Raw genomic sequence first — 24,869 nt, 5'->3', positions numbered from 1 at the left:
CCCAGGCCAAGTAAAACACTGGACGCCATGCCCGCTGGGGAGGTCCAGGCAAGCCGCTTCTTGTGAAACAGAAGAATTTCCCTCATGGGTGAGAAAACCTCAGAGTGGGAAATAGTTTGTTGATTGTCAGCAGTTCCTGCTTCTCCCCACTCAGAGCTCTCGTGGTATCCGACTCCATTCTGCTGAGTCATACTTTTGGGGCCCGAGCCTCCTTTCCTGTTCGCTGCCTCCTCCTCCTCCTCGACACCCTCCACCACATCTCCCGGTTCCAGACCCTCTGCCTCTCCTTTGCCTCCCCTCACACACACACAGGCACCATCCCACCGGGGAAGAGAGCTGCTCCCGGGAGAGGCTCTGGCCGGGGCTGGGGAGCTAACCTGCCCGCTGCCGCACACAGCAGACACACGGGCTGCCCCTGCCGCCCTGGGCCTCGCCCCAAACCATGCAGCGTCTGAGCCGGCTGAAGGACTTCAGCTTCCGCTTCCTCTTCGGGATCTACAAGCCTGCAGAGAAGGCCCGGCTGCAGGGGGGTGAGTGACAAGACCAGCATGTCACTCCCCTGAAAGAACCCGACAGCGTTAGAAACCTTCTTCAGGGGGGAGCTTCTCACACGCTTACTTGGCTACCTGAAGAGTTCTCTGCTCTTTGAGGACCAGCTAACCCTAGTTATCCCGTCAGTCTTCAAAGCCTCCCCAGTCCCCCAGACGCTAAGCACGTTTGTCACTTATACGAGTGACCACGGTTAGGCTGGTGTGTATCTCTTCTGCCATTCATATTTTTAAGTTTCACCCATATCAGGAAACCCTCCATCCCCTCAAATAACTCTCTACCTCCCCCAAAGGACCACCAGGGGCCATTCTGAAAGAAGGCCAAGAGTAATACACAGGCCACAAGCTGATCTGATTGCTCAAGGGGGTGCCAGCTGCCAGACCTTTCCAACGTCTCAGAAGTTTTCCGAGTCTGCCCCTGACAGAGTTCCCCTGGCCTGGTGCCGCCGTCTTGTGTTCCCTGAACCAGTCTTAGGTGTACATTTGTTCCCAACTGGAGTAATTCTTCAAACACAGGCAGGGCCTCATAGCTCCTTTCTAAATAAATGGGCAGGTTTCTGCACCTGTGTTGAAATAGAGATATCTTGTTTTATCTTGCTTCCTTCTGCAAATTTGCAAGTTCTTAAGAGAGCAGGGGGTGCTGCTGTCTGAGTCTGTGGGATTGCTCTGACGTGCCCTCTCTGCTGGTGATCAGACCCAGGGCGGGCAGAGGGTGAGAGGCCCTCAGGTAGCTCTGGTCGGAAGATGGTGAAGGCCGCAGCCGCTGACACGGGGGACTGTCTCCCTCAGGTGTCCTGCTGGCTCAGATACGGAAGAACCTGACGCTGATGGCAACCGCCTCCCAGCTCCCCAAGCTGCTGGTCTACTCTGCGGTGAGCTCCCACGGCCCCCAGGGGGCTCACGGCACGCGGAAGCTGGGTTTCTCCTCTCTTGGGCATCTGGGGTTGGCCAGGGGGGCGCGGTGCTGATGGGAAGCCCTCCTCCCTTACAGCACGACACCACCCTGGTGGCGCTGCAGATGGCGCTGGACGTCTACAACGGTGAGCAGGCCCCCTATGCGTCCTGCCACATGTTTGAGCTGTATCAGGAGGACAGTGGGTGAGTGGAGCTCGCGTTCTGCCCTCGGGAGGGGCGCTCCAGCGGAAGGCGGGGACTGTGGGCAGCCTGAGGGTACGCTGTTGGCCTGGGGAGCCACTCCCCTCGTGTCTCCTACCCGCCCGCAGGAATTTCTCGGTGGAGATGTACTTCCGGAATGAGAGTAACCGGGCCCCCTGGCCCCTGACCCTGCCCGGCTGCCCTCACCGTTGCCCGCTGCAGGACTTCCTCCGCCTCACGGAGCCCGTCGTGCCCAAGGATTGGCTGCAGGAGTGCCAGCTGGCGGGCGGGCCCGCAGACACAGGTGAGCTGCCGTCTGCCTCCGCGGCGGCCGAGGCCCAGAACGGCTTCAGGTTCATGCCCCGAGGCCTCCAGAGGCTGACGCACTTCCAGTCCTGGTGCAGGTTCCCAGACAGTCCCCTTCCCACCCTGAGACGTACTCCTCGCCCTCAGGCGATGCCCTTCTCACAGCTGAGAAAAGCCACGCAGCTGGGAGGGAGAGAACTGTCTCATCCTCCCACCACGGGGTGTTCTGGCCCTCTCGCTGGCATGAGCCCCCGCTGGGGGCCCGCCTTTCCACGTACGCCCTGGGTTCGTTTCTTCTCACCTCCACGAGGACCCCGGTGCTCGGTGACTGCCAGATCAGTCCCGTTGCAGAGCCTAACAGAGACTCCTTTGGCCCGCCTCCTCCTCCTCCAGCTGCCACTCCCGTCCCCCCCCTTTCGGATGGGATCCTTCAAAGAGTTGCCTAGACTCGGGTGTCACCTCCTTGCTGCTCCTTCTCAGACGCACACTGGACAGTCTTCCGTCACCTGCCACTCCACGGAAGTCACTGTTGTTGAGAACCAGTGGCCTCTCGCCCCAAAGCCAGTTGGCCAGTTCTTAAGTCAGCTCCTCTTGCCTGTCAGCTGCGTTACTGACTCGGTCACTCCTCCTTTGACCACTTTCTTGGTTTCTCTGGTTTTCCTTCCCCCTCCCCCCAGCAGCTTGCTTTACTGGCTTCTCCTCCCCACTCACCAGTGGATGGCCCCGGGCTCATCAGCCTGGCTCTTTCCCCACTGATGCCCACTACTCGAGTGAGCTTACCCAGCCTCATGGCTTCATGTTACCCTTTCCATGCTAAGTTCTTTTTATGACTCGTGACTGCTTCTCCTCTGAGCCGCAGGTTCACATATCCAGCTGCCGACTTGAGGTCTCTACGTGGATGTCAACTAAGGCATCTCACAGTGGAGGTCTAAAGCCAAATGTTACCCCCGCAGGCCTCCCCGCCTTAGTAAATGCCACCTCAGCCACCTGGGTGCACAGCATATCCCAAGGTGCCATTCCGAGTGCCCTCTTCCTCAGACCCCCCCACCTCCAAACCACCAGCATACCCCACCAGTCCAGTCTTTAAAATCCGTGCTCTTGCTCCCTAGCTCGGTCTACTATCACCTCTTGCCTGAAGTACTGAAAAGCCTTCTAACGTTCTTTCTGATTTTGTTCTTGGCCCTACCAGCCTATCAGCACAGCACAGTTAAATTTTTTAAAAACATGAATCGGTTCACATCACCGTGAACCTTCTCAGAAGTGTCCAGTGACTTCCCGTCATTTGGAATAAAATCCACATTCTTTACCGTGGCCTTCCAGGCCCTGCTCGGTCTGGGCCTCCACCCTGGTCTCCTACTTGCTCAGTCTGCTCTGGTGATACTATCTCTTTCCTAGACCATGTCAAGCTAATTACCTTCTGCATTTGCTTCCTATCCACCCACCTCCCCCGCCCCCCACCCCGAGTACCGCTGGCCTCAGGACCCTCTCCTCTCAGATCTTTCGTACGTCTCACTCAGCGACTCCTTGGAGTCACTTTCTCGGTGACACCTTCCCTGTGACCTGCCTTGCTTTGGCTTTCTTGATGGCGTCTGCCGCTAACCTGTCCTTTCTGCCATTTGCCTGTCACGGCGTCTCCTCTTCTAGAAGGGGAAAGCTACAAGGGAGACTGTGTCTTGGGCGCCTGTGACCTCCCCACTGTAGGAACGGCACCTGGCATGTGGCAGGCACCCAAACATGTGTTGAATGAACACTGACACGACCTTTCTCTCCTCCCCCGGCGTGCGCTCAGAGGTGATCGTGGCCTTGGCTGTCTGCGGTTCCATCCTCTTCCTCCTCATAGTGCTGCTCCTCACCGTCCTCTTCCGGGTGCAGGCCCAGCCTCCTGGCTACCGCCACGTTCCAGACGGGGAGGACCACGCCTGACAACCACTCAGCCCCCTTCCCTCTGCCTCCTAGGGGAGGTGGGCTGGGCCCTTGCTCCTGACTGCTGCTGCTCCCCAGCCCATGGACAGGAGACCCTGGGTTGGGCCTCCCTCTGATCATCCGCACCTAGATGAACAAGTGAGGCTCAGCTTGGCCCGAGGCACCTGTCACCCAGCATCCACGTGCCTGACATTAACCAAGTACTATGTTGGACACTGGCTTCCTCCAAACAGAATGTGCCTCCTCCGTGCTCCCTTCTGAGGACATGAAATGTAGACAAGTGCCCCAGTTTCACTCAGGACCTAGGAGAAAAAGACTGAAGGAGACGGTGCTTGATCTGCTTGGCCTCTCCATCAAACCCTGCTCTGTCTTCCAACCCAGTCTCTGGCAGATGGCCCTGAGGACACGGTCTTGCCTCTCACCTCTCAGTGCTTATTTTAGCGGGAAGAAAGGCCCAACACTGGGGGTACAGACACTGGCTGCCAGGGAACCAGGTCACCCAAGAGCCAGCCAGTGACGTTTGTCCAGCTGAAGCCACCGTTGTTAACTCGAGTGAGATGTAATGCCTTCAGCATCTTTGTCACCCCTCACCTTGAGCCAGTTGGAAGGAGGTTTGTGCTTGGGAGGGAGTCGGGGGTGGCAGAGAGGAGACGGTGAGTTGTGGTACAGAATCTTGACACCACTGTCCCCACCCTTAGTGGGAGTGGGATCCCTAGGTTGTGAGCTGAACAGCTCTAGACTGTGGCCCAGAATAGGACTGAGACAGCTTCCAGAGAATGAAGGTTTGGGACTCCCAGTGCTGGTTCTATGCCTTTTCTTCATTTGGGGGAGCTGAGGAGCCCTTTGACCAGATCAGAGCTAGAAGACCCACTCAGAAGCTTAGTTGGGTATGGTTTTATTGGCCATGTGAATAGTGAGCACAAATTGAAAACCACTGCCTGACCCTCTGCCACTGCATGTCAGAGAGGAGAAAGAAGAGAAGCTCGGCTCCAGGCTAGATACAGCAGAGACCCTTGGGGCGGCGAGATTGCCAACTCTGGAGTTTCTGGTCTCAGTCCAAGCCCGTGTCCAGTCCCCGAATCGCGGTCCCAGCGCCCCAGCTCCAACTCGAAGACTCGGATACCTCGGCCCTTTAATACGAAGCCGCCTCTTCTCAAAGAACTTGTTCTCGTGGGGCTCCAAGCCCCTGCCTGGCCCCCGCTTCATTAACATCTCTCATTTCTGAGTCCCAGCATCCTCCAGGCTCCAAACGAGAATGTGATAACCTAGGAGGAGTGAGACCAGAGGCACCTTCCATCACCAGCCTCTGAGAACTTGGAGCTGGCGTGGGGAACCTAGGACTTGGTCAGGAGACACCAGGCAACTGGGCAGAAGCCAGACATTGCTATGGCCAAGACTCAGCAAGAAGGATGGCTCTAGGTCCAGAGACCGCGGTCTCCTGGTTGTCATCCTCACTGACTATATCCTGGGGGTGGATGGAGCAGTGCTGAGCTTGGGTGAGCCCGCACTGAACCTTGGGGAGTAGGGTGGGCTTGACTGGCCTAATGTACACTCACCCATCACGGAGGCCAGCGTGTCCCCCATGGGATTGAATTCATTGAGCTGCAGAGACAAGGGGATGAGCATGAGGAGGGAGTGGAAATACCAGAAGAAGGGCATGTGAGGAGTAACTGGTCATTTCTGATCCACGAGGTTGAATCCCTGCTTCCTCCCATTTATTATTTGAGGGCCCAGGCCTCACCGACATGATACCAGAAGATTCTGGGTCATACAGCTGATACATGATCTTTCCTGAGCTTCCATCAAACACATCGATCGTCCTTAATTCATGGGGGGAACAACTTTTGAAATTAGGATCTGGGTATCGGCCCACGACAATGAGGTTGTACCGAGGATGCCAGCTTGCCTAGAAGATGGAGAGGCAGGTCACAGGAGTAAACTCAGAACAGCATTGAGAGGGACATAAGAAGTATCTTTGCCAGCGACAACAATGGTTAATACAACTGCCAGCAATTTAACAACGGAGGTAAGACCTACAGGAAACAACAAGAATGGTTTTGAAGTGCATGTGCATCTACCATTGCAAAAGTAAAATCCCCAGCAGGCCTCCCTGTGACCCTCAGGACACATTCAGGCCTTCTCTCTTTGCATTTCCTGACATTGTACCAGCTGATGAGTATTTTAACATCAGCGTGACCCAAGTGAAAGTGATAGTATAGTCCCTCAGTCGTGTCCTACTCTTTGCAACTCCATGGACTGCAGCCCACCAGGCTCCTCTGTCCATGGGACGCTCCAGGCAAGAATACTGGAGTGGGTTGCCATTCCCTTCTCCAGGGGGTTTTCCCGACCCAGGGATCTGCATTGCAAATAGGACCTCGGTTCTGAGCTCATCCCACGGGTCTCCCTGTCAGGGAGTTGAGTAGAAAATGGCGAGTGGCTGAAAAGGGGGAGGACCCCTCTGTTCCCCAGATCACCCCACTTGAAACAAACCCAGCAGTTACTAGGATGACAGAACTGAATGGGATTTTCCCAAGAAAGCTTTTCAGGGAAGTTCTGAAGGGTTAGCAGGAAGAAAGAAGTGCTGCAGGCAACGGCTTGGAGATAAGTCACAAGTGACACCTGGGACACTGCTGGGCTGACTGATTTGATACCGAGAGGGAGATAAGGAAGAAAGGATCAATGGGAACACCAACTGCTGAAGGGCTGCTATTACAGAGAGCTTGGATTTGATTTGAGGTACGTTATGCTATGCTAAGTTGCTCAGTCGTGTCCAACTCTTTGTGACCCTATGTGACGCTGTAGTCCACCAGGCTCCTCTGTCCATGGGATTCTCCAGGCAACAATACTGGAGAGGGCTGCCATTTCCTACTGTAGGGTTGAGGTACGTGGGGGCCATTCTAATAGCAAATCATTATTGTTTGCTGAGTACTTACTAGGCGCCAGGCATGTTGCCACATGCTTTAAGTACATGGGTTCATTCTCACCACAACTCTGTCAGTTAGATATTATTATTCCCTTTTTATAGATGAGGAAACTGGGATCCCAAATTTAAGTTACTTGCTGAAGGCGTCTAACCTGGGGGGGGCGGGGGAATGGGGTCTGCCTGCCTGGACTCTGCTGACGACACAAGTGCAGGTATGAGCTCTGGAGGTCCCAAGACGGGCTGCGGTTCTAGAAAAGAATATACTCTAGACGGCAGGAGGACCAGCAGAGTTCAGGCTGCTTGGGGCGGGGGCCGGCGGGCACAGAGGACTTGAAGACTGGGAGCCTTGGGGGCCAAGGCTAGAGAAGCCACAAATGGCTTGGCTAACTAAGCCAAGTTAGTTTGTGGGTCAGCTGCATACACAGGTAACCGAAACTGGGGGCAGAACAGAGGATCAGGATCTCAGAAAGTGCCCCACAGAGAGGAGATCTGGGCTGCGTGGAAAGAACTCAGGAAAATCAGCTTATCAAAGAGACATGAAGAAAACTCAGCAAAACGGGCTCACGGAGCTGGAGCAAAGGTGCAGAGCCAGCCAGGGCGAGAAGAGGGCTGGGACTGCAGGCTTCCCTGGCGGCCGCCTCCCCACCGTCACTTACCTTGATGGGCGTCAGGTGCTGGAAGTGGCGGTGAGGGTGAGGGATCAGGCTTGGCGGGCAGTCCCACCGGCAAGCAGAGTAAACCCGGATCTCACTCTTCTGGTCAGTGGTCAGGAGCTGGGCTCCATCGGGACTGAAATGAGCTGGCAAAGCGAAAAGCCCCTGAGCTCAGGGGACCCCAGGTGGGCCCTAGGCTGGCCCTCACAGGCCTCCTGCAGGGGCACCTCCCTCCCACTTCTTTCTAGAGACGGGTGGCAGGGCCATGATCTGGGCCATGAAACACCCAAGAGGCTCAGCAGCTGAGGGGGCAGCTAGAGACAGGAGGGCTCAGGACCTCTGCCTGGCCGATGCTGTGCGGGGTTAAGGTCTGGCTGAGTGGCTTCTATGCTTTGCGGGAAAGGCCCTGAAGCAGCCCGTCGGCGGGGTCTGCAGGAAGGCCGAGATCTGGTATATCACACCTGCGTTGACAGGATGCCTGTGCGGCAGCGAGTGGAGGAAGCTGGATTTCCCTCTAACCTGGCGCAGATCCCAGATTTTCACCGTTTGATCTACGGAGGCTGTGGCCAGGAGCCAGTCACAGCACGGGTTCAGGGCCACATGGGTCACCTTCTTTTTGTGCATTCTCAGATTCCAAAGCTGCGGACAAGAGCTCGGTTCAGGCTGGGGCGCAGAACCGAGGCTGGGGGTCAGGAAGGGAAGGGGAGGGCCTGGGCTCTCGAGAACGCACCTCCCTGCCGTCCATGTTCAGCAGGATCACGTGCCCCACATTGTCTCCCGTGACCACCAGTCGGCTTTTGACAGATATATCCAGGCTGCAAAACCAGACGCTGGAGGGAGAGATTGTGCTGTAAGACTCTTAGGGACAGAGGCAAGTTGCATTTATTCACTGCTGCAGCTCGTGTCTCACGCACAGTAGACAGTCAATAAATATCCGTTGAGTGAATGAATATCTTGTCATGGACTCCCAGTGAGGAGCACTCAGACTTGTCCGCCATCCCGACAAAGGGTTATGGGGGTGATGGGGCTCAGAAACTTGTCCAGTTACTTCTAGGCTCAGGATCCTCACGTGGTAAGAGTCCCGGAAGCAGCCAGACCCAGAGCCGTAAGGCAAGTCCTCGAGTCGGGGCTTGCCCCCTCGCGCCCTGAGGACTCAGCTATTGTTTTCTCTCTCCACTCTCCACCCTCTGGACCAAAGGAGATGACACTCCAAACAGGGGCTGCCCAACTGTTCGTCACTGCTGGCTGGAAAGGCACTCCTGCTCCCTTCTGAGCACTTGGTGGGGGTGGGGGGGGGGGAGCACACCAGCTCGGAACTACCTGCTCTTTCTGTTGCTCAGACCACTTGCTATGAAGAGACGAGTCGGGAGGGGCAGGGGGAGCTTCAGAGATCCTCATACCCGATCAGGAGAGCCCAGATTCATTTTCCCTTCAAATCTCTGCTACCCTGCTTTCTGCATCCCTTGTAAACATCTTTCGGGAGGAGGGCTCCTTGTGGAAGAGTAAGCCCATCTGTCACCTGTCCCGTTGCTCCTGTATTTCTTACCCCCGTCTGGCAGCCCAGTGCTAGGTAGAACCCCACACCCTCACTCACTTGGGGAGCAGAGTCAGATCTCTGACTGGAAACCAAAGTGACAAGCATTTTGTAATTTCTCTAGCCACTTGATCGTGGGGAGTCCAAAGTGCTTCGTGGACATGATTCTATCCATTTAGGCTTCCATCAAGGAGCTGGCCAGGTCGTTACACCCCAGTGAAAGCAGGGAATGGAATCTTAAAGTTCTTAGTTCCTGCTCCAGGCTTCAAGTAGTTTTCTAGACTAATGCCATGTCGACTTGTCCAGTGAGAATCCAGGTCTAGTCGGATACAGGAAGGACTGACAAGAGCTGAGACCGTTCCCTTGCTGAGAAAAGCTGAGGTTCTAGAACCCGTCCCTGACACAGGAACCCACCTGGCCCAGAGGAATAGCAGTTAAAGAGAGGGAAGGGTGAAAGGGAGCTAACCCCTTTCTTCCCCGTGCCAGGTTTGGGGAAAAGAAACAGGGTCCGGGTACTCTCGCCACAACTACACCGAGAGCCTAGAAGCCGTTTCCCCTCTTGAGTTGAAACTACTCACTTGCAGGTGTCTGAGCTGGCAAAAACTCGGAGAGTGTTGCCTTTAAAGTCTTGCAGCCTAGTTGTTCCCTCCATTGAGGAGGTGAAAAACTGGTTGGTATTGAGAGGGTTAAACTTCAGCCCCGTGATGCTCCCTCCAGCTCCAATCTAACATAAGGAAGAAAAAAGTCAGTGAGTGACAGTGGCCCATGAAGCGGACAAAGCTTGGGTGCACATCCTCTGCTTGGACACAAGAGCCATCAGGCCACACTTGGGGCCAGGCCAGCTTAGATGCCTAGACACTGGGATGCTGTCCACAGTACTGTTTCTCAAGGCTCTCGTTTTATACCTTTTAGTGAACATAGAGTAAATTGGTTGTTTCTGGTATACAGCTTTATGAATTTTAACGCATGTAGAGATTTGAACCACCACCACCAAAATGAGGATGCAGAACAGTTGTGTCACTTCGCCCCCAAATCCCTCCTGCCCTCCTAACTGTAGTCACATCCTCCCCTGGCAACCAAGGATGAGTTCTTCGTCACCATACAAGTTTTGCCTTTGATGGACTGTCGTATCAATGACTTGTAGTATGCAGCCCTTTGAGACTGGCTTCTTTCATTTCACTCAGTGTAATGCCCCTGAGTTTCATCCAGCCTGCTCTGTAAATCTATAGTTCATCCCATTTTATTGTTGAATAGCCTATTGTGTGGATGTACCATAATGTATCATACAAGTGCTCTCTTCAGAAGAGCTTCAGCTTGGAACAGTGGCTGGGTTAGGTGGGCTGGTGTCAGACCTGAGCTCCTCATTTTTTGCAGATATACCAGACAATGATGATGAAGATAATCATGATAACATTGGTAGCATAACCTTATTAAGTGCTTATTATATATCAAGTGCACTGTTTTAAGAACTTTATATCCTCCAGGCTCCTCCTCCAGTTCTCCTGTATGTTGTTGCTATCCCAGCCTTACTTCTACAAGGCCTCTTACACAACATTCACTTAACTCACTCAGCATACTAACTGGTACTTTCCATTCCCTCTATAAAACATTCTAACTGATGCCTATGGTTCACCAAACCCTTGCTGCTAGTAAGTTAATCTGCTCCCACTAGCTGAGTTCTATGCTTATGAAGGATTAGACATTGTGTTTGCTCTTAAACCTAGATATGTCAGTTGTACTTTGTATGGTAATCATGTAACTTAACTAAACATGTAATTTATTAAACATTTAAACACAAAACATTTCATTAAAATGTAATTTAATTAAAATTGATGAAATATGTGCAAAAAGAGTGACCACTGTGGTTTCTATGAAATCCACATTGAACACATTGGAAAAACTAGATAAAAAAGATTTGCTAAAATAAGAGTTGTTGAATTAAGCATGGGAGAAATACTTACAATTAGGGTGGGAAATAGTGAAAAATTAAGAGAATCTGCCATCAGACTGCTTCACAACTGATTTTAAATTATGTCTCCACTTTTGGGAAATGGAAACTAGACCCTGTCAAGTATTCGTTATGGATATGGTTTATGTAAGACCAGGTGAACCTGAATCAGTGAACACTTATACAAGAAAAGGACTGGCCCTATGTCAAAGCATTAGTAATAAACCCTTACGTAAACATTTTAAGGTAACATGCATTCGTGTTCTTCTAGCAAGGGTGGATTAAGTAGTTATGACAGCTCTTGCACTGAGAAGGACTACATAACCTGGACAAAATACAAAAAAGAAAATGTGTTTGAGACTTTCCAATTCCAGTGACGATGGGTTAGCTGGTTTCAGGTCAACCTTCTGTCAAGAAAAGCTAGAAAAGGTAGATAAGGTATATGTTCTCAAAGGAAAGTTTCTGAAGTCAACAAAGAGCTATCAAGGCACCAAGGATTTCCAAGTCCAGCCTCCTAGAGAGAAGAGAAGCAGAGAGGTAAGTCTGACATTTCGATGCTGATTTTGCTCCTGAGGCCTATGCAGATGAGAAAGCTGTATGGCTGAGAAGTTCAGCAGAAGTTCTGTCAATCTCAAGGGAGGCAAAAACAGAATTCAGACCTGTCAAAGAGGAAAGGTTTTAGAAGAAAAAAAAAATGCAGTTTTTAGTTAGGATCCCTGAAGCCCTAGAAATAACAGCAAATGAAACACCATCCCTCATGAAGACTGAAGTCCACATTCACTTCAATCTCTGATTAAGATGATCTGATTCTACCTGACCTGCCTTCCAGAGAGAAAAAATTCTTTTTGTGAGCGCACTCAAAACTTCAAATTATATCTCTGCAAATTTTCATATACAATATTTGGCATCAAATCTAAAATTGTCCAGCATATCAGAAATCAAGAGCAAATAACCAATGAAGAGAAAAAACACCAGCTTAAAGACATTCACAGAAGATCCAGGTATTGGTGCTATTAGACACAGGCTTTAAAATAATTTTAAGTAGTATACATTTTAAAAAGAGACCTAATTAAAAAATGGACAAAGAGAATTCCCTGGTGGTCCTGTGTTCAGGACTTGATGTTTTCACTCCCATGGTTGGGGTTCAGTCCCTGGTCAGGGAACTAACATCCCACAAGCCCCATGGTGCAACCAAAGAAAGGACAAAGGATTTCAACAGACATTTCTCCAAAGAAGATGTACAAATAGCCAGTGGCACATGAAAAGATGCTCAACATCATTAGTCACTAGGGAATGCAAATAAAAGTCACAATGAAATACTATTTCACATCCACTAGGATGGCTATAAACAAAGACAATAATGAGTGTTGTAAGACAGCTTATGGAATGAAAGAAAATAGTGCAAACTATATCTGATGAGGGATTAGTAGTAACAACATAAAAGGAACGTAGACAACTCAATAGCAAAAAAAGAAGAAACAAATAATCTGATTAAAAAAATGGACAAAGATTGAATAGGCATTTCTCCAAAGACATACAAATGGCCAAAAGGTATATGAAAAGGTGCTCAATGTCACTAATCATAACAGAAATACAAAATTATGATGAGATATCACCTCACACCTAGTTAGAATGACTATTATCAAAAAGATAAGCGATAACAAGTGCTGGCCAAGATGTGGAAAAAGGGAACTCCGGTATATTGTTGATGGGAATGTACACTGGTAGGGGTATTAAGGAAAATAGTATGGAGGTTCCTCCATGAAAAACTCAGAAGGGAGCTACCAAACTATCCAGTTAATTCTACTGAGTATATATCAAAAGGAAATGAAATCAGTTTCTCAGAGTTCTGTCCTGTGTTCATTGCAGCATTATTCACAATTACCAAGATATAGAAACAACTATCTGCTGATCAATGAATGGATAAAGAAAGAAAATGTGAGATATATATATATCAAGTGGAACACTATTCAGCCTTAAAAAAAAAAGCAAATCCTGCCATTTCTGACAACATGGATAAACATGGAGGACGTTATGCTAAGCGAAATCAGACACAGAAACATAAATACTGCATGACCTCACTTATATGCAATCTAAAAAAGTCACTCACAAAGGCAGAGAATGCGGTTGCCAGAGGCTGAAAGGGGGTAGGGGAATGGTGAGATATTTGTCAAAGAACACAGAGTTTCAACTATTCATGAGATCTAATGTATAGCATGGTGACTATAGTTAATAACTATACTGTATATGTGAAATTTTCTAAGGGAATAGAAATTAAGTGTTCTCAGCATACACATACAAAACTATGTAAGATGATGGATGTTAATTAATTAGCTTGATTGTGGAAATCATTTCACAATATATACATGTATTAAAACATCCTGTTGGGACTTCTCTGGTGGTCTAGTGGTTAGGACTCTGTGCTTCCACTGCAGGGGGCTCAGGTTCCATCCCAGGTCAGGAACTAAGATCCCACATAACACAGCCAAAAATAATAAATAAAGCAAAAACAAAACCACAGTATGATGTACACTAAATATGCACAATTTTTATTTGTCAGTCAAGGATGTGGAGGAACTGAAGCCCTCCTACATTGCTGGTGGGAAAGTGAAACGGAGTAGTTGCTTTGGAACACAGGCAATTCTTCAAAAAATTAAACATACAATTACCATATGGCCCCAAAGATAGATATACCCAAGAGATATATAGTCAAGAGAAATGAGTATGTATGCTGATATAAAAACTTGTATGCAGATATTCACAGGAGTATTATTCACAATAAAAGTTAAAAAAGCCTGAAAATCAATGACCCAAACATCCATCTCAAGAAGCTGTAAAACAAACAAGAAGCTAAAACCAAAGAGAGTAATAGGAAAAAATAGAAATGAATGAAATAAATACACTGTGGAGAAAATCAACAAAGCCAAAAGTTGGTTCCATGAAAAGACTAATTAATTAAAATGATAAATCCCAGCTGAGAATGACCAAACAAAGGCGAAAGCACAAATAACCAATTACTGGATGGAAAAGACATCTTAGACATTTTAAAAAGTAATAAGAGGACATCATAAACAATCTTTTGCCAATAAAATTGAAAATTCAGAGGAGATAAGCAAATTCCTAAAATAGTACAAACTTGCCAAACTGACAGAAGATGAAAAGGAGAAATCTGAATAGTCTGATATGTATTAAAGAAACTGAGTCACAACTAAAAACTTTCTTGCAAAGTAAATTCCAGATCTTAACGGCTTCAGTGGTGAATGGACTAAATACATTCTTTTTTTTTTTTTTTAAGTTTATTTTCAAATTATCTCAAACTCATAGAAAAGTTGTAAGAACAGCACAAAGAACTGTTTTCTTCTGGAACCATTTGGTAACAAATTGCCAGCATGAAGTCCCATCACACTCAGATACTTTACTGTGTACTTCCTAAAAGAATGTTCTCTGACATAGCCCCAGCAAAAGCACCAAAACTTAGCGTATCTAAAGTAGTTCAGACTCATAGAAACAGAAAGTAAACCTGTGGCTGCCAAGGGCTGGAAGGAAGGGGAAATGGTGAGCTGTTATTCAGTGGGCACACAATCTCAGTTTTACAAGATAAAAAAATTCTAGAACTCTGTTGCAAAAAAAGGGAATACAGTGTTAACTGTGCACTTAAAAATGGTTGAGATGACACAAATTCAGGTTATGTGCTTTTACCACAGTTTTTAAAAGAAGCAGTATCACTTGCTAGAAATATAATTGTAAAGGTTAAAAAGTGGGGGAAAAAAAAGAACATTTAAATAAAAAAATCAAATGTAACTAATAAACCAAAACAAACAAAAAACAATCAGTGTAGTTTTTTTAATAGCACAGATAAGGAAAATCATATGCTGACCTCAACAGACACAAAAGTATTTGAAAAAATTCAATTATCATTCATGATAACAGCTTCTGGCAAACTAAGAATAGAAGAGGAACATACTTAATCTGATAAAAGGTATTAAAAACAAACAAGCTCCCAGGTGCATACCCCAGAGAACTGAAAACAGTTGTTCAAACAAAGACTTGTACCTAAAGGAACATTCATGGCAGCTGAATCAAAATAGCACAAGGCAGAAACTATCCAAATGTTCAATGACAGATGAGTGGCAAAACAAACTTTGGTATAATTTATACAATGGAATATTATTCAGCCTCAAAAAGGAATAAAGTACTGAAACCTGCTACAACATGGATGAACCTTGGAAATATTATGCTAAGGAAAAGGAGCCAGACCCCCAAGGGCAAATATTGTATAATTCCACTTACATGCAGTACCTGGGATTGTGAAATTCAGAGACAAAAAACAGATTGGTGGGCTGGGGAAGAGGTAATAGTTATTATTTAATGGGTATAGAGTTTTATTTTGGGATGAAAAAGTCCTGGAGATGGATAGTGGTAACGATTGCACAATATAAATGTACTCAGTGGCATTGAATTGTATGCTTTGAAACGGTTAAAATGGTAATCCTCATGTTCTATATAGCTTATCACAGTAAAAAGCAACAGAAATTTTAATGATAATACATAAAAGCCTTCTATAATCAAGAACAAGATAAGGATGCCTGTTGGAGCAAACATTCAACAAGTTACTAGCAGTCTCAGCCAATGGGATACGGTAAATAAAAAAGAAGTGTAAAAATGGTAGAGGAAGAAATCAAACTCTCATGATTTACAGCTGACAAGACTGCATAGGAAAAAAATTTAAATCCCTCAGAGAAACTATTAATATGAATTTCTACTTCCAACCATGATGGAGTGTCAGAAACCAGATATATCCTCCTGCCTTAACACAACTAAAAAAATAGAAAAATATACGAAATAAGTTTTCACACACTGGCCAAACAGGCAGCACAAGAGGGAAAAGAATGAGGCAGCCATGTGACTGCCCCAGCTTAATGCCTGGAGAGCATATCCAGGCTGCAGCATAGGCAGGGAGGACCCAAACAGCCTGATGGTCTCAATGGGCTCAGGGGACACTTGGGGAAGCCAGCAGGGCAAGAATTTGTTCGGCAAAATGCCGGAGAGGCTGATGTGCAGAGAGAGCATTATGGATATTTTCAGAGGGGTCCCCTCGGGCCTTTGAGTAAATAATATTGTGTAAATGTGTATAAGGAAACTATATAAGGCTGGGTGGGAGAAGGAAGACATGAGAAACTAACAGAAGGAGAAATCCTCAGAATGGTCTACATTCTCACTATCCAGAATGAAAAGATTCTTTACATAAAGAACATCAAGCAGAGTCCTCAGAAGGGTACTGTCTCAGGGTGAGGCCAAAATCTAGACTACAGGCTACTTTAGACCCAAGCTAACTGGAGTGGACTGAATAATGATAATGGGTAGTTATCCAGTTACCCAAGATGTCTATGCTGTGACCCCTGGATCCTGTGAATATTTAAATGACAAAGGGAATGAAAAATCACATGAAGAGGAACATAGGATGAAAGCAGACTTCACATCAGAAGCCATCCTTAAAGTACTAAAAGAAAAATTAAAAAATCCTGTAAACCTACAATTCTATACCCAGCAAAAATACTTCTAAAAGAAGTACAAAACAAAGAATTCCTTAGACAAACAAAAGGGAAAAAACATGCATCACCAACCAACCTACATTATAGGAAATGTTAAAGAAATCTCTTCAAGCAGAAGATCAAAAGGAAGTCTGAATCATACAAAGGAATTTAAAAAACTGGAAATTGCAAATATGTAGGTAAATATCAAAGTTTTTTTCTCATTTAAAAAACATCTTTAAAAGATACCTACCCTGCAACCCAGCCATTCCACAACCAGGTATTTACTTGGGAAAAATGAAGACATATATCCACACAAAGACTTGTACATGAAATCTTCATAGCAGCTGTATTGGTAACAGTCAAAAGCTGGAAAAAGTCTAAATGCCCTTCAATAGATGAATGGATAAATAAATTGGTATATCAATACACTGGAATACTACTAGAAACTATTGATACAGGCAAAAATATGGATGAACCTCAAATATTCATACTGCATGAAAGAAGCCAGGGAAAAGAAAAGAGTCTATATCATATAGTGCCGTTTACATGGGGAGGATCTCCTGGAGGAGGGCATGGCAACCCACCCCAGTATTCTTGACTGCAGAATCCCATGGACAGAGAAACCTGGAGGGCCATAGTCCACGGAGGTCACAAAGAGTTGGACACGACTGAAGCAACTTGGCATGCAAGCCATTTATATGTCTTGAAAATGCAAACTTATCAATAGGAATAGAAAGCGGATCAGTGGTTTTCAGGTGACAGGACAGAGAGTAGAAAGGGAAGGATTACCAAGGGGTGTAAGGAAATTTGGGGGGGTGATGGATATGTTATTTTAATTGTGGTGATGGTTTCATGGTTGTATACATATTTATGTATGTCAAGACTCATCAAGTTGCACACTTTAAACATGCAATTTATCACCCATCAGCTATATCTTAGTAAATATTTAACAAAAAAAAAAAGATAATTGACTGTGTAAAGCAAAAATCATAATGTATTGTAAGTTTTACAAAGTATGTAGAAGTAAAATGCAGGACAATGAGAGAAAGGAGAAAATGGAAGTCAGTACATAGTTGTAAGAGTGTTACAATACATATAAAGTTGTATAATACTATTTGAATGTTCACTCTTACATTAAAAATGTAGATTGTGGGAAAGTCCCTGGTGGTCCAATGGTTAAGACTCCATGCTTTCACTGCTGAGGGCCCAGGTTCAATCCCTGGGTCAGGGAACTAACATCCTGCAAGTCTCATTGTCAAAAAAAAAAAGATGTACATTGCAAACTCTAGAACTACTAAAAGAGAAGGGAAAGAAGAAAAGTGTAACATAATCCAATAATGAAGATAAAATGTAATCACAGAAAGTACTCAATTAAAAAGAAGGCAAGAAAAAATAATGGAGCAAAACAATGACACAAATATAGAAGATAACAGATTTAAATCCAATCGTATTTATAATTAATCATATTAAATGTAAATGGACAAATGCTTCAGTTAAAAGGTAGAGACCGTCAGAATGGATTTTTCCTTTTTCACCATGCCATGAAGCTTGCCAGATCTAGTTCCCCAACCAGGGGCTTGAACCCCAGTCCTCAGCAGTGAAAGCATAGAGTCCTAACCACTGGTTCACCAGGGAATTATCAGGTTGCATTTTTTCTAAAAATGCTACATACAAGAAACATTTTATATACAAATACACCAATCCATTAAGAATAAAAGGATGAAAAAAGATATACAATGCAAGTATTAATCATAAAAAAGCTGCATGGCTACATTAATATCAAAGAAACAAAATTTCAGAACAAGAAATATTACCAGGGATAAAAGGAGACATCTTACAATAACAGAGGTGTCAATTCATTAAAAGGACATAATTCTAAATGTGTAAACACCTAATAACAGAGTTTCCAAATGTTTGAAGCAAAAACTAAAGGAAAGTAGACAGAACCACAATTTTATAGTTGGAGATTCCAATATTCCTCTCTTAATAAGTGATAAGAGATATAAAATCAGTAAGGATATAGAACATAAAAAAAAGGATACAAACACTACTAACCAATGTAACCTAATTGACATTTAGAGAGTATTTCACCCCAAAATGACAAGAGTATACATCTTTTTTCAAATGCATATGGAACACTCCAAAGACAGTCAATATGCTAACTTACGAAAGGTCTGGAATCATGAAAATGCCCTTTGTTCCGTAACAGCATTGAACTAGAAATCAGTAACAGAGATATCACAACAATCCCCAAATAGTTAGAAATTAAACAGATACTTCAGAATAATCCATAGGTAAAAGAAGAAATCATAAAGAATTTGGAAAGTAACTTATACTGAATGGAAACAAAAATACAACAAAATCTGTAAGATTCAGTTAGAGAAATAGAGGGAAATGTATAGCATTGAACGGTTGTGTTAGAAAACAATAAAAAAAAAATCAAATAAAAATCCAAGTTTCTATCTTAAGAAACCAGAAAAAGAAAAGCAAATTTTCCCCCAGGAAAGATAACAATGGGGCAAAAAGAAAAAAAAATAAAGAAAACAGAAAAACAACAGAGAAAAATCAATGAAGTTAAAAGCTGGAAAATATCAACAAAACTGATGATCTTTTAGAAAGACTGATCAGGGTAAAAAAAAAAAAAAAAAGACACAAATTAACAGTACCAATGAAATGAGTGAGAACATTACTACAGATTTTATGGATATTAAAAAGATACAAGGCTTCCCAGGTGGCACTAGTGGTAAAAAATTCGTTTGCCAATGCAGGAGACGTAAGAGACTCAGGTTTGATCCTGGGTTGGGAAGATCTCCTGGAGGAGGAAATGGCAACCCACTCCTGTATTCCTGCCTGGAGAATCCCATGGACAGAGGAGTCTGGTGGGCTATGGTACATTGGGCTGCAAAGAGTTGGACACGACTGAGCATCTGAGCCCAAGGGAATACTATAAACAACTTTATGCCTCTAAATTCAACAACTTAGATAAAATAAACAAATTACTTGAAAGACAAACTACATGCTCCTTCAAGAAGAAATAGATAATCTAAATTGCCTTATCGCTGTTAAACAATTGAAAATTACTTAAAAACCTTCCAACAACAAAAAAACCTTCCAACAAAGAAAACTCTAGGCCCAGATGGCTTCACTAGTGAATCCTATGAAAAATTTAAGAAAAAAATAGTATTAACTCTGCACAAATTATTCCAGAAAATTCAAGTAGAGGGACCACTTCCCTGATACCAAAACCAAAGACATTACAAAAAAAGGAAATAAGATATTTTTAACTGGGCATCATCTGGTACAAAATGACTAAACCAGAATATGATCTAATAAGTAAAATACAACAGATTCTAGGGTAGAACATTTATATAAAAATATAAGAATAGGTGTGTATAATAGTGTCTACACACATATAAAGATGCCCCATATGGGGATTTCAGGTAATAATTACTTTATTCTTTATATATATATATTTTTCTGTATTGCTTGACTTTCTTACAATGAGCACAGGTAATTTTTACAATGAGAATAATCATTTTGAAAATTTAACACATGTCCCTTTGCCAAGGGCCTGAAAGAGATCAAGATCAGAACCAAGGTCAGATGACTAAAGAAAAGATAAAAGGAGGCACTGCCGCTCCCTCCCTCAGTGGTCTCAAACCAACTTTCTGCTGTCAGTTTCTGGGAGTAAAAACAGACAGTTCTCCAGACCACCAAACCTTTCTTCTGCTACAACCTGTCTCCCTGCGAGTCACACAGTTTAAAGGCACAAACCATCTCCCCAAGTGTGAGGAAGCTTCACTTAAACGCACATGGTAAGGAAGGGTGATAAAACCAAAAGCACCTTCACCCTAACACAAGTTCAAAGCAGCTATCATTCCTCTTTCAGTCAGGAAGCTCTTCCCCTAGGACACTCTGAGGCTGTTTCTTCAATTTCTCTATTCTCACATCCTGGCTGCTTGGGGGCGAGGGGGGGGGGCGGGGAGGGGGCGGTGGGGGGGGGGGCGGTGGTGAACAAAGCTCTTCCTGTCTGAGCTCTGGGTTCTGACTTCAACTTAAAGTTCCACTTCCTGGTGGTCATCTGTCTCACCAGCTGGACAGAAAGCCATTCTTCGGGCTCCAGGCACTTATTTTCTTGAATAATCTCATAGCTTGAATCCTAATCTCACAAATCTGTCTAACCTGGCCTTTTCTGATGAGCTGCTCTCCAAAGCGTCGATTTAAAAGAACTCATCCTGGGTTTCGCTATGGCCTCTAAACCAGAGGTAGAAAAACAGAGAGCTAATGAAGAATCCAGTTCACATATGTGTTTTGTTTAGCTACAGAGCATGTTCAATTTCATTTGGTTCCCCAAATTAAAAATCAGGATATTTTAAATTAAAACCCTTGTGTCCTATTGGTAGGAATGTAAAATGGCACAGCCTCTATGGAAAACAATATGGTGGTTCCTCAAAAAATTAACAATAGAGTTACAATGTGATCCACTCTGAGTACAGAACCAAAAGAACTGAAAGCACGAACTCGAAGAGATATTTGTGCAACCCTGTTCATAGCAGCATTATTCACAAAAGCCAAAAGGTGGAAGCAACCCAAATGTCCATCAAGAGATGAATGGGTAAAAAAATGTGGTGTATACAATACATACAGAGGAATATTATTTAACCTTAAAAAGGAAGGAAATTCAGATACATGCTGCAACATGGATGCACCTTGAGGACATGATGCTAAGTGAAATAAACCTGTCAAAAAAGGACAGGTACTGTCTGATTCCACTTGTATGAGACAGTCAGTCAAAATCAGAGACAGAAACCAGAATGTGGTTGCCAGGGTCTGGAGGGAAGGAGGAATGGGGAGTGTGTGTTAATGTTTATAGAGTTTCAGTTCTGCAAGACAAAAAAGTTCTGGAGACTGGTTATGCAAGAACATAAATGTACTCAATGCCACTGAACTGGACACTTAAAAAATGGTTAAGATAATAAACTTTATGTGTTTCACTACAATTTTTAAAAATCCAAACATTTCAGACTTCATTTGAAAAACTCAGATCTGATACCACAGTACCTCGATTCTCACCTGTCAACCATCTCCAATTTATCACTAACCACCATCCTGCATCACTCCTACATCACTCTTTTATCTGCCTGGCTTCCTTAGGTATGTGAATTTGCAGCTCCTGCTCTAAATCCAGAGTGCCACCTTTCACAGTATAGCCCTCCAATCTCAGTGCCCTGCTGGGCAAGGTAAGAGTGTTCTCTTTGGTGGAGGAGGCAACACTCTCAACCCCTTAGTGACTGATGGCGAACACTCGCACAATTAAGACCATCCCTAAAAAGCTCTTTGCCAAACCTTGCCCCAAACACGCTCTGCCTTTCCTCCTTTTCTCTCCATTTATCTAAATATTGTTCTTCCTCACATCTCACTCATCTATGAAACCTTTCCTATTGACTCTAATTCCCAGAGATTCTTCCTTCTCTCATTTCTGTAGCATTTAGCATCTATATTGCTGTACAGTCAGTGATCTTATAGGTATACATCTGACTTGCCCAGTTATCCCTCAAGGCCCTCATTCATTCAGCAAATACAAAGCAACTACTATAAGTACTGGGGATATGGTGGTAAGTTAGAAAGACAAGGTCCCCACAATCATGGAGTTTACTTTCCAGTGGGCAAAGATACAAATAAGTAAAACATTTCAGATATTGATAAACATTGTGGGGGGAAAGTGATGGAGGATAATAATGAGGTAGAGAGTCATTAGTGATTAAGCACAGTGGTCAGTAATAAGCCTTGTTGAAGAAGTATATTGAGCTGAGACCAGAATGATAAGAGGGAGCCAGCCATGAGAAAAACCACGGGAAAGAGCACTCCAGTCAAAGGGAATAGCAAGTCCAAAGACCCAGTTTCAGGAACAGAAGTATCTAGTATGGCTAAAGCATAGGCAATGAGGAAGACAACAGCACAAGATTAGGTCAAGAAGGTAAGAAGGGGCTTAGATCCTGTAAGTGACTTATGAGGATGATTAGTGTATCATACTTGCTAATATTTTAAGGGCAGGCATTCAATAAAGAGTTGAGTACCATCACCATTGTTTGAAAATACCCACAGTTACTTTTGATCCCAATTATCTCGTTACTGGATGACTTTTCATCCCTTCAGCAAACATCTCTTCAGTACTATTGTCTGGCACAGGGTACTGCTCACCCCTTTAATGAAGGTAGGTTTGTCCTTTATGCCAAAGTTCCAGAGCAAGATATCTCCCCCTTTGGAGCCCACAGCCAGGGTGCTGGGGTGAGTTGGGTGCCACGCCAGGGATGTGGCCCTCCTGTCAAAAGGGGCAGCCTTTTGGAATATCCGGTAAGAAGCCAGAGAGTTCAAAAAGGACTGCTGGAGACCCTAATACAGAGAGAAAACAATTAAGTTGAATTAAAAAACACAAGGGTAAATTGCCTATCTCTGATTCCTCCATAGATGAGGCCTGGGGCCAAGTTCTCCCACTAAAGGAAAACTGACTGCCTGGCTCTGTGCATAAAAGATTTGCAATATACATAATCTAACCGCAGAAATCAAGGAGTCAGTGTGCATTCCTGTGGGACCCCTACAGCATAGGACTTCTACCTTGCCGAGAGCCCCGTAGGCCAGTCACCAAGGTGGGGGTGATCTGACCACTCTGACAACCCGGTGAACCAACCCAGCATCTAATTTTGGAGCATCCAATGGTTTAAAAAGGCACCATACAAATCCCTGAACTCTTCAGCCAGGAAACGCCTCACCTGCTGCAGTGATGGCCAGGCAGCTGTGCCCAGCTTATGCTGGTGGAGGGCCCTGACGATGCTGCTGCATAGCGGCGGGACCCGCAGGCTACTCAACCCCGCCCAAAGGCAGCCTGAGTCAAATCTTCTGCTAGAACCTGCCAAGCAGAACAGACACATATTTTCCGCTCCAATCTCACGCAGGAAAGATTTTTCTGCCGAATATGCCAGAAAGAAAGCCCTATTGCTTTTTTTGGCAGAGACAATCTCTCCTATCACCTCCTAAGATCTTTTCACGTTCTGCTCAGTCTCACCCAGCACAACAAACAAATAGTGAGCAGGGATTCAACCTCTTCCAAAAAACATTCCCCAAAACAGTAACTCTGAAGTGAAACTGTGATCTTGCAGGGTTCCTGAGAACTGAGCCCAAGAAACACACAAGAACTGCAGAACTCTTCTCAGTTTTGGGTGGAAAACTTGTGATAGGGTTGAGTGACAATTTAAAAGTCATATATAAAGCACAATAAAAAGATTTTAAGACAACACAGTGGAAGTGACTAAGAAAAGCAGTTTTTTTAAAATCCTGTATTACAATAATGTAGACGTGACCAGCTGTGGGCCCCAAGTCCAATCTGTTCTCCTGAAAACCAGCAGGATCCACGGGATCTGGCATGGCGCTAAATTCACTAGGCTACTTTTGGGGAGGCAGATCCACCTAGAATAGGAATAAAGCAACTCCGGATTACTAACCTGTATTTGAGGACCTGTTCTCTATAAATCCTGCCTCTGGACAACCCATTCTTTCTTCTCATGAACAAAAAAAAAAAAAAACACTTCATCGACAACCCGTCTTTGAGTTCCCTACATTCCTTACAGACCCAGGTTTTAGCCCCAAGAACCCCCTAAGAGTGAGTTTTCAAAGGAAGGAAGAAAGGAAATTGAGGGTTCCCGCAGTTAGACCAAGAACAGATAGCGAACAATCATGACTATCGAAATTAAGCACACACACCACCACGCAAGGTAGGATTATCTTATGCAGGTCTCAGTGTGTAAAAATTCCGATACAAACAAGGAATTGGAAAAGTCGGTTGTGTCTGTTGTAAGGGAGGTCACCTGCCTCATCCCGTCACCTGGGGGAGGTTAAGCCCAAGCTCTAAGGGTGTCAAAGGACCTGCAGACAAAATGCATAGCCTGAGGCGCCCACAATGTGGGCCAGCCTCAGAACCCATGCGCACCCATCCCCCACTCCAGCCTTCTGCGTGAGAACCCCAAATCGCGGAATTAATTAAAGCAGCAGGCACAGGCAGTACCGGGGCCCTTCACACAGAGCTTCTTGGCCTCGGGCTCCAGCTCCCGTGGGTTTCTGTTCCTCTTGCTCCTGGGGCGCACGACCACCTCAGGGGTCTTCTGGGTTTCTGGGCGTTTCCTGGGAGCCATGGCGTCCTCCGTGCGAAGGGGTACTATGCCCTATGCCGAGGAAGAATTAAGAAGCCTCTGGGGAGAACAAGGCGGGGACGAGGACAACCGCTCAGCCACAGGTAGGCCGACTAAGCCAACTTCCCGCCAAACAGGCTCACCGAGAAGGCGGGGGCACGCGCGGACGGATGGGAAGTGTGTGAGGGGGAGGGCCTCACCGCTCCCCTGAGAAAAGGGACA

At 45.5% G+C, this 24,869-nt stretch overlaps 2 protein-coding genes across 12 annotated transcripts in view; one reads left to right on the top strand and one right to left on the bottom strand.

The window, feature by feature from the left end:
* The window catches only part of ACP2 (acid phosphatase 2, lysosomal), a 14,054-nt gene extending 3,222 nt beyond the window's left edge, over positions 1 to 10,832 (top strand). For 3 of the 5 annotated variants that reach the window (XM_043911104.1, XM_043911095.1, XM_043911121.1), the window contains 5 exons: positions 398 to 530; positions 1,338 to 1,420; positions 1,540 to 1,646; positions 1,772 to 1,947; positions 3,739 to 10,832. In XM_043911104.1, coding sequence (XP_043767039.1) covers positions 398 to 530; positions 1,338 to 1,420; positions 1,540 to 1,646; positions 1,772 to 1,947; positions 3,739 to 3,872 — 633 coding nt within the window. In that variant the 3' untranslated portion in view covers positions 3,873 to 10,832. Of the gene's footprint in view, positions 1 to 312; positions 531 to 841; positions 1,215 to 1,337; positions 1,421 to 1,539; positions 1,647 to 1,771; positions 1,948 to 3,738 lie in introns of those variants that run through there. The other 2 variants (XM_043911111.1, XM_043911131.1) reach the window with 2 other exon arrangements.
* Positions 4,754 to 24,869, bottom strand: DDB2 (damage specific DNA binding protein 2). Of its 7 annotated transcripts, XM_043911035.1 has the most exons (11): positions 24,524 to 24,864; positions 23,964 to 24,020; positions 23,235 to 23,371; positions 22,666 to 22,857; positions 9,561 to 9,706; positions 8,179 to 8,278; positions 7,910 to 8,087; positions 7,452 to 7,594; positions 5,614 to 5,778; positions 5,429 to 5,474; positions 4,754 to 5,137 (listed from the first exon to the last, which is right to left on the bottom strand). In XM_043911035.1, the coding sequence occupies exons 1-11, from the start codon at positions 24,648 to 24,650 to the stop codon at positions 5,088 to 5,090; spliced, it is 1,341 nt and encodes a 446-aa protein (XP_043766970.1). In that variant the 5' UTR covers positions 24,651 to 24,864; the 3' UTR covers positions 4,754 to 5,087. The 7 variants fall into 7 exon arrangements, with proteins under 7 accessions (XP_043766970.1, XP_043766995.1, XP_043766963.1 ...); XM_043911060.1 differs by lacking the exon at positions 23,964 to 24,020 and having other exon boundaries at positions 24,524 to 24,859; XM_043911028.1 differs by lacking the exon at positions 4,754 to 5,137 and having other exon boundaries at positions 5,331 to 5,474; positions 24,524 to 24,869.

This window comes from Cervus elaphus, chromosome 1 (genome assembly GCF_910594005.1).
Source record: "Cervus elaphus chromosome 1, mCerEla1.1, whole genome shotgun sequence".
NCBI classification, from domain to species: domain Eukaryota; kingdom Metazoa; phylum Chordata; class Mammalia; order Artiodactyla; family Cervidae; genus Cervus; species Cervus elaphus.
Note: the sequence above shows the minus strand (reverse complement) of the source record. Positions and strands in the feature narration are given on the sequence as shown.

Excerpts from the sequence above, each read along its gene's own strand:
- DDB2 (XM_043911008.1), bottom strand. The coding sequence starts at position 24,650 with ATGGCTCCCAGGAAACGCCCAGAAACCCAGAAGACCCCTGAGGTGGTC. Across the intron at positions 23,372-23,963 it reads GAACAGGTCCTCAAATACAG|GTTCTAGCAGAAGATTTGAC; the intron begins GTTAGTAATCCG and ends TCTGCTTGGCAG. Across the intron at positions 5,779-7,451 it reads AGCACCTGACGCCCATCAAG|GCAAGCTGGCATCCTCGGTA; the intron begins GTAAGTGACGGT and ends TCCATCTTCTAG.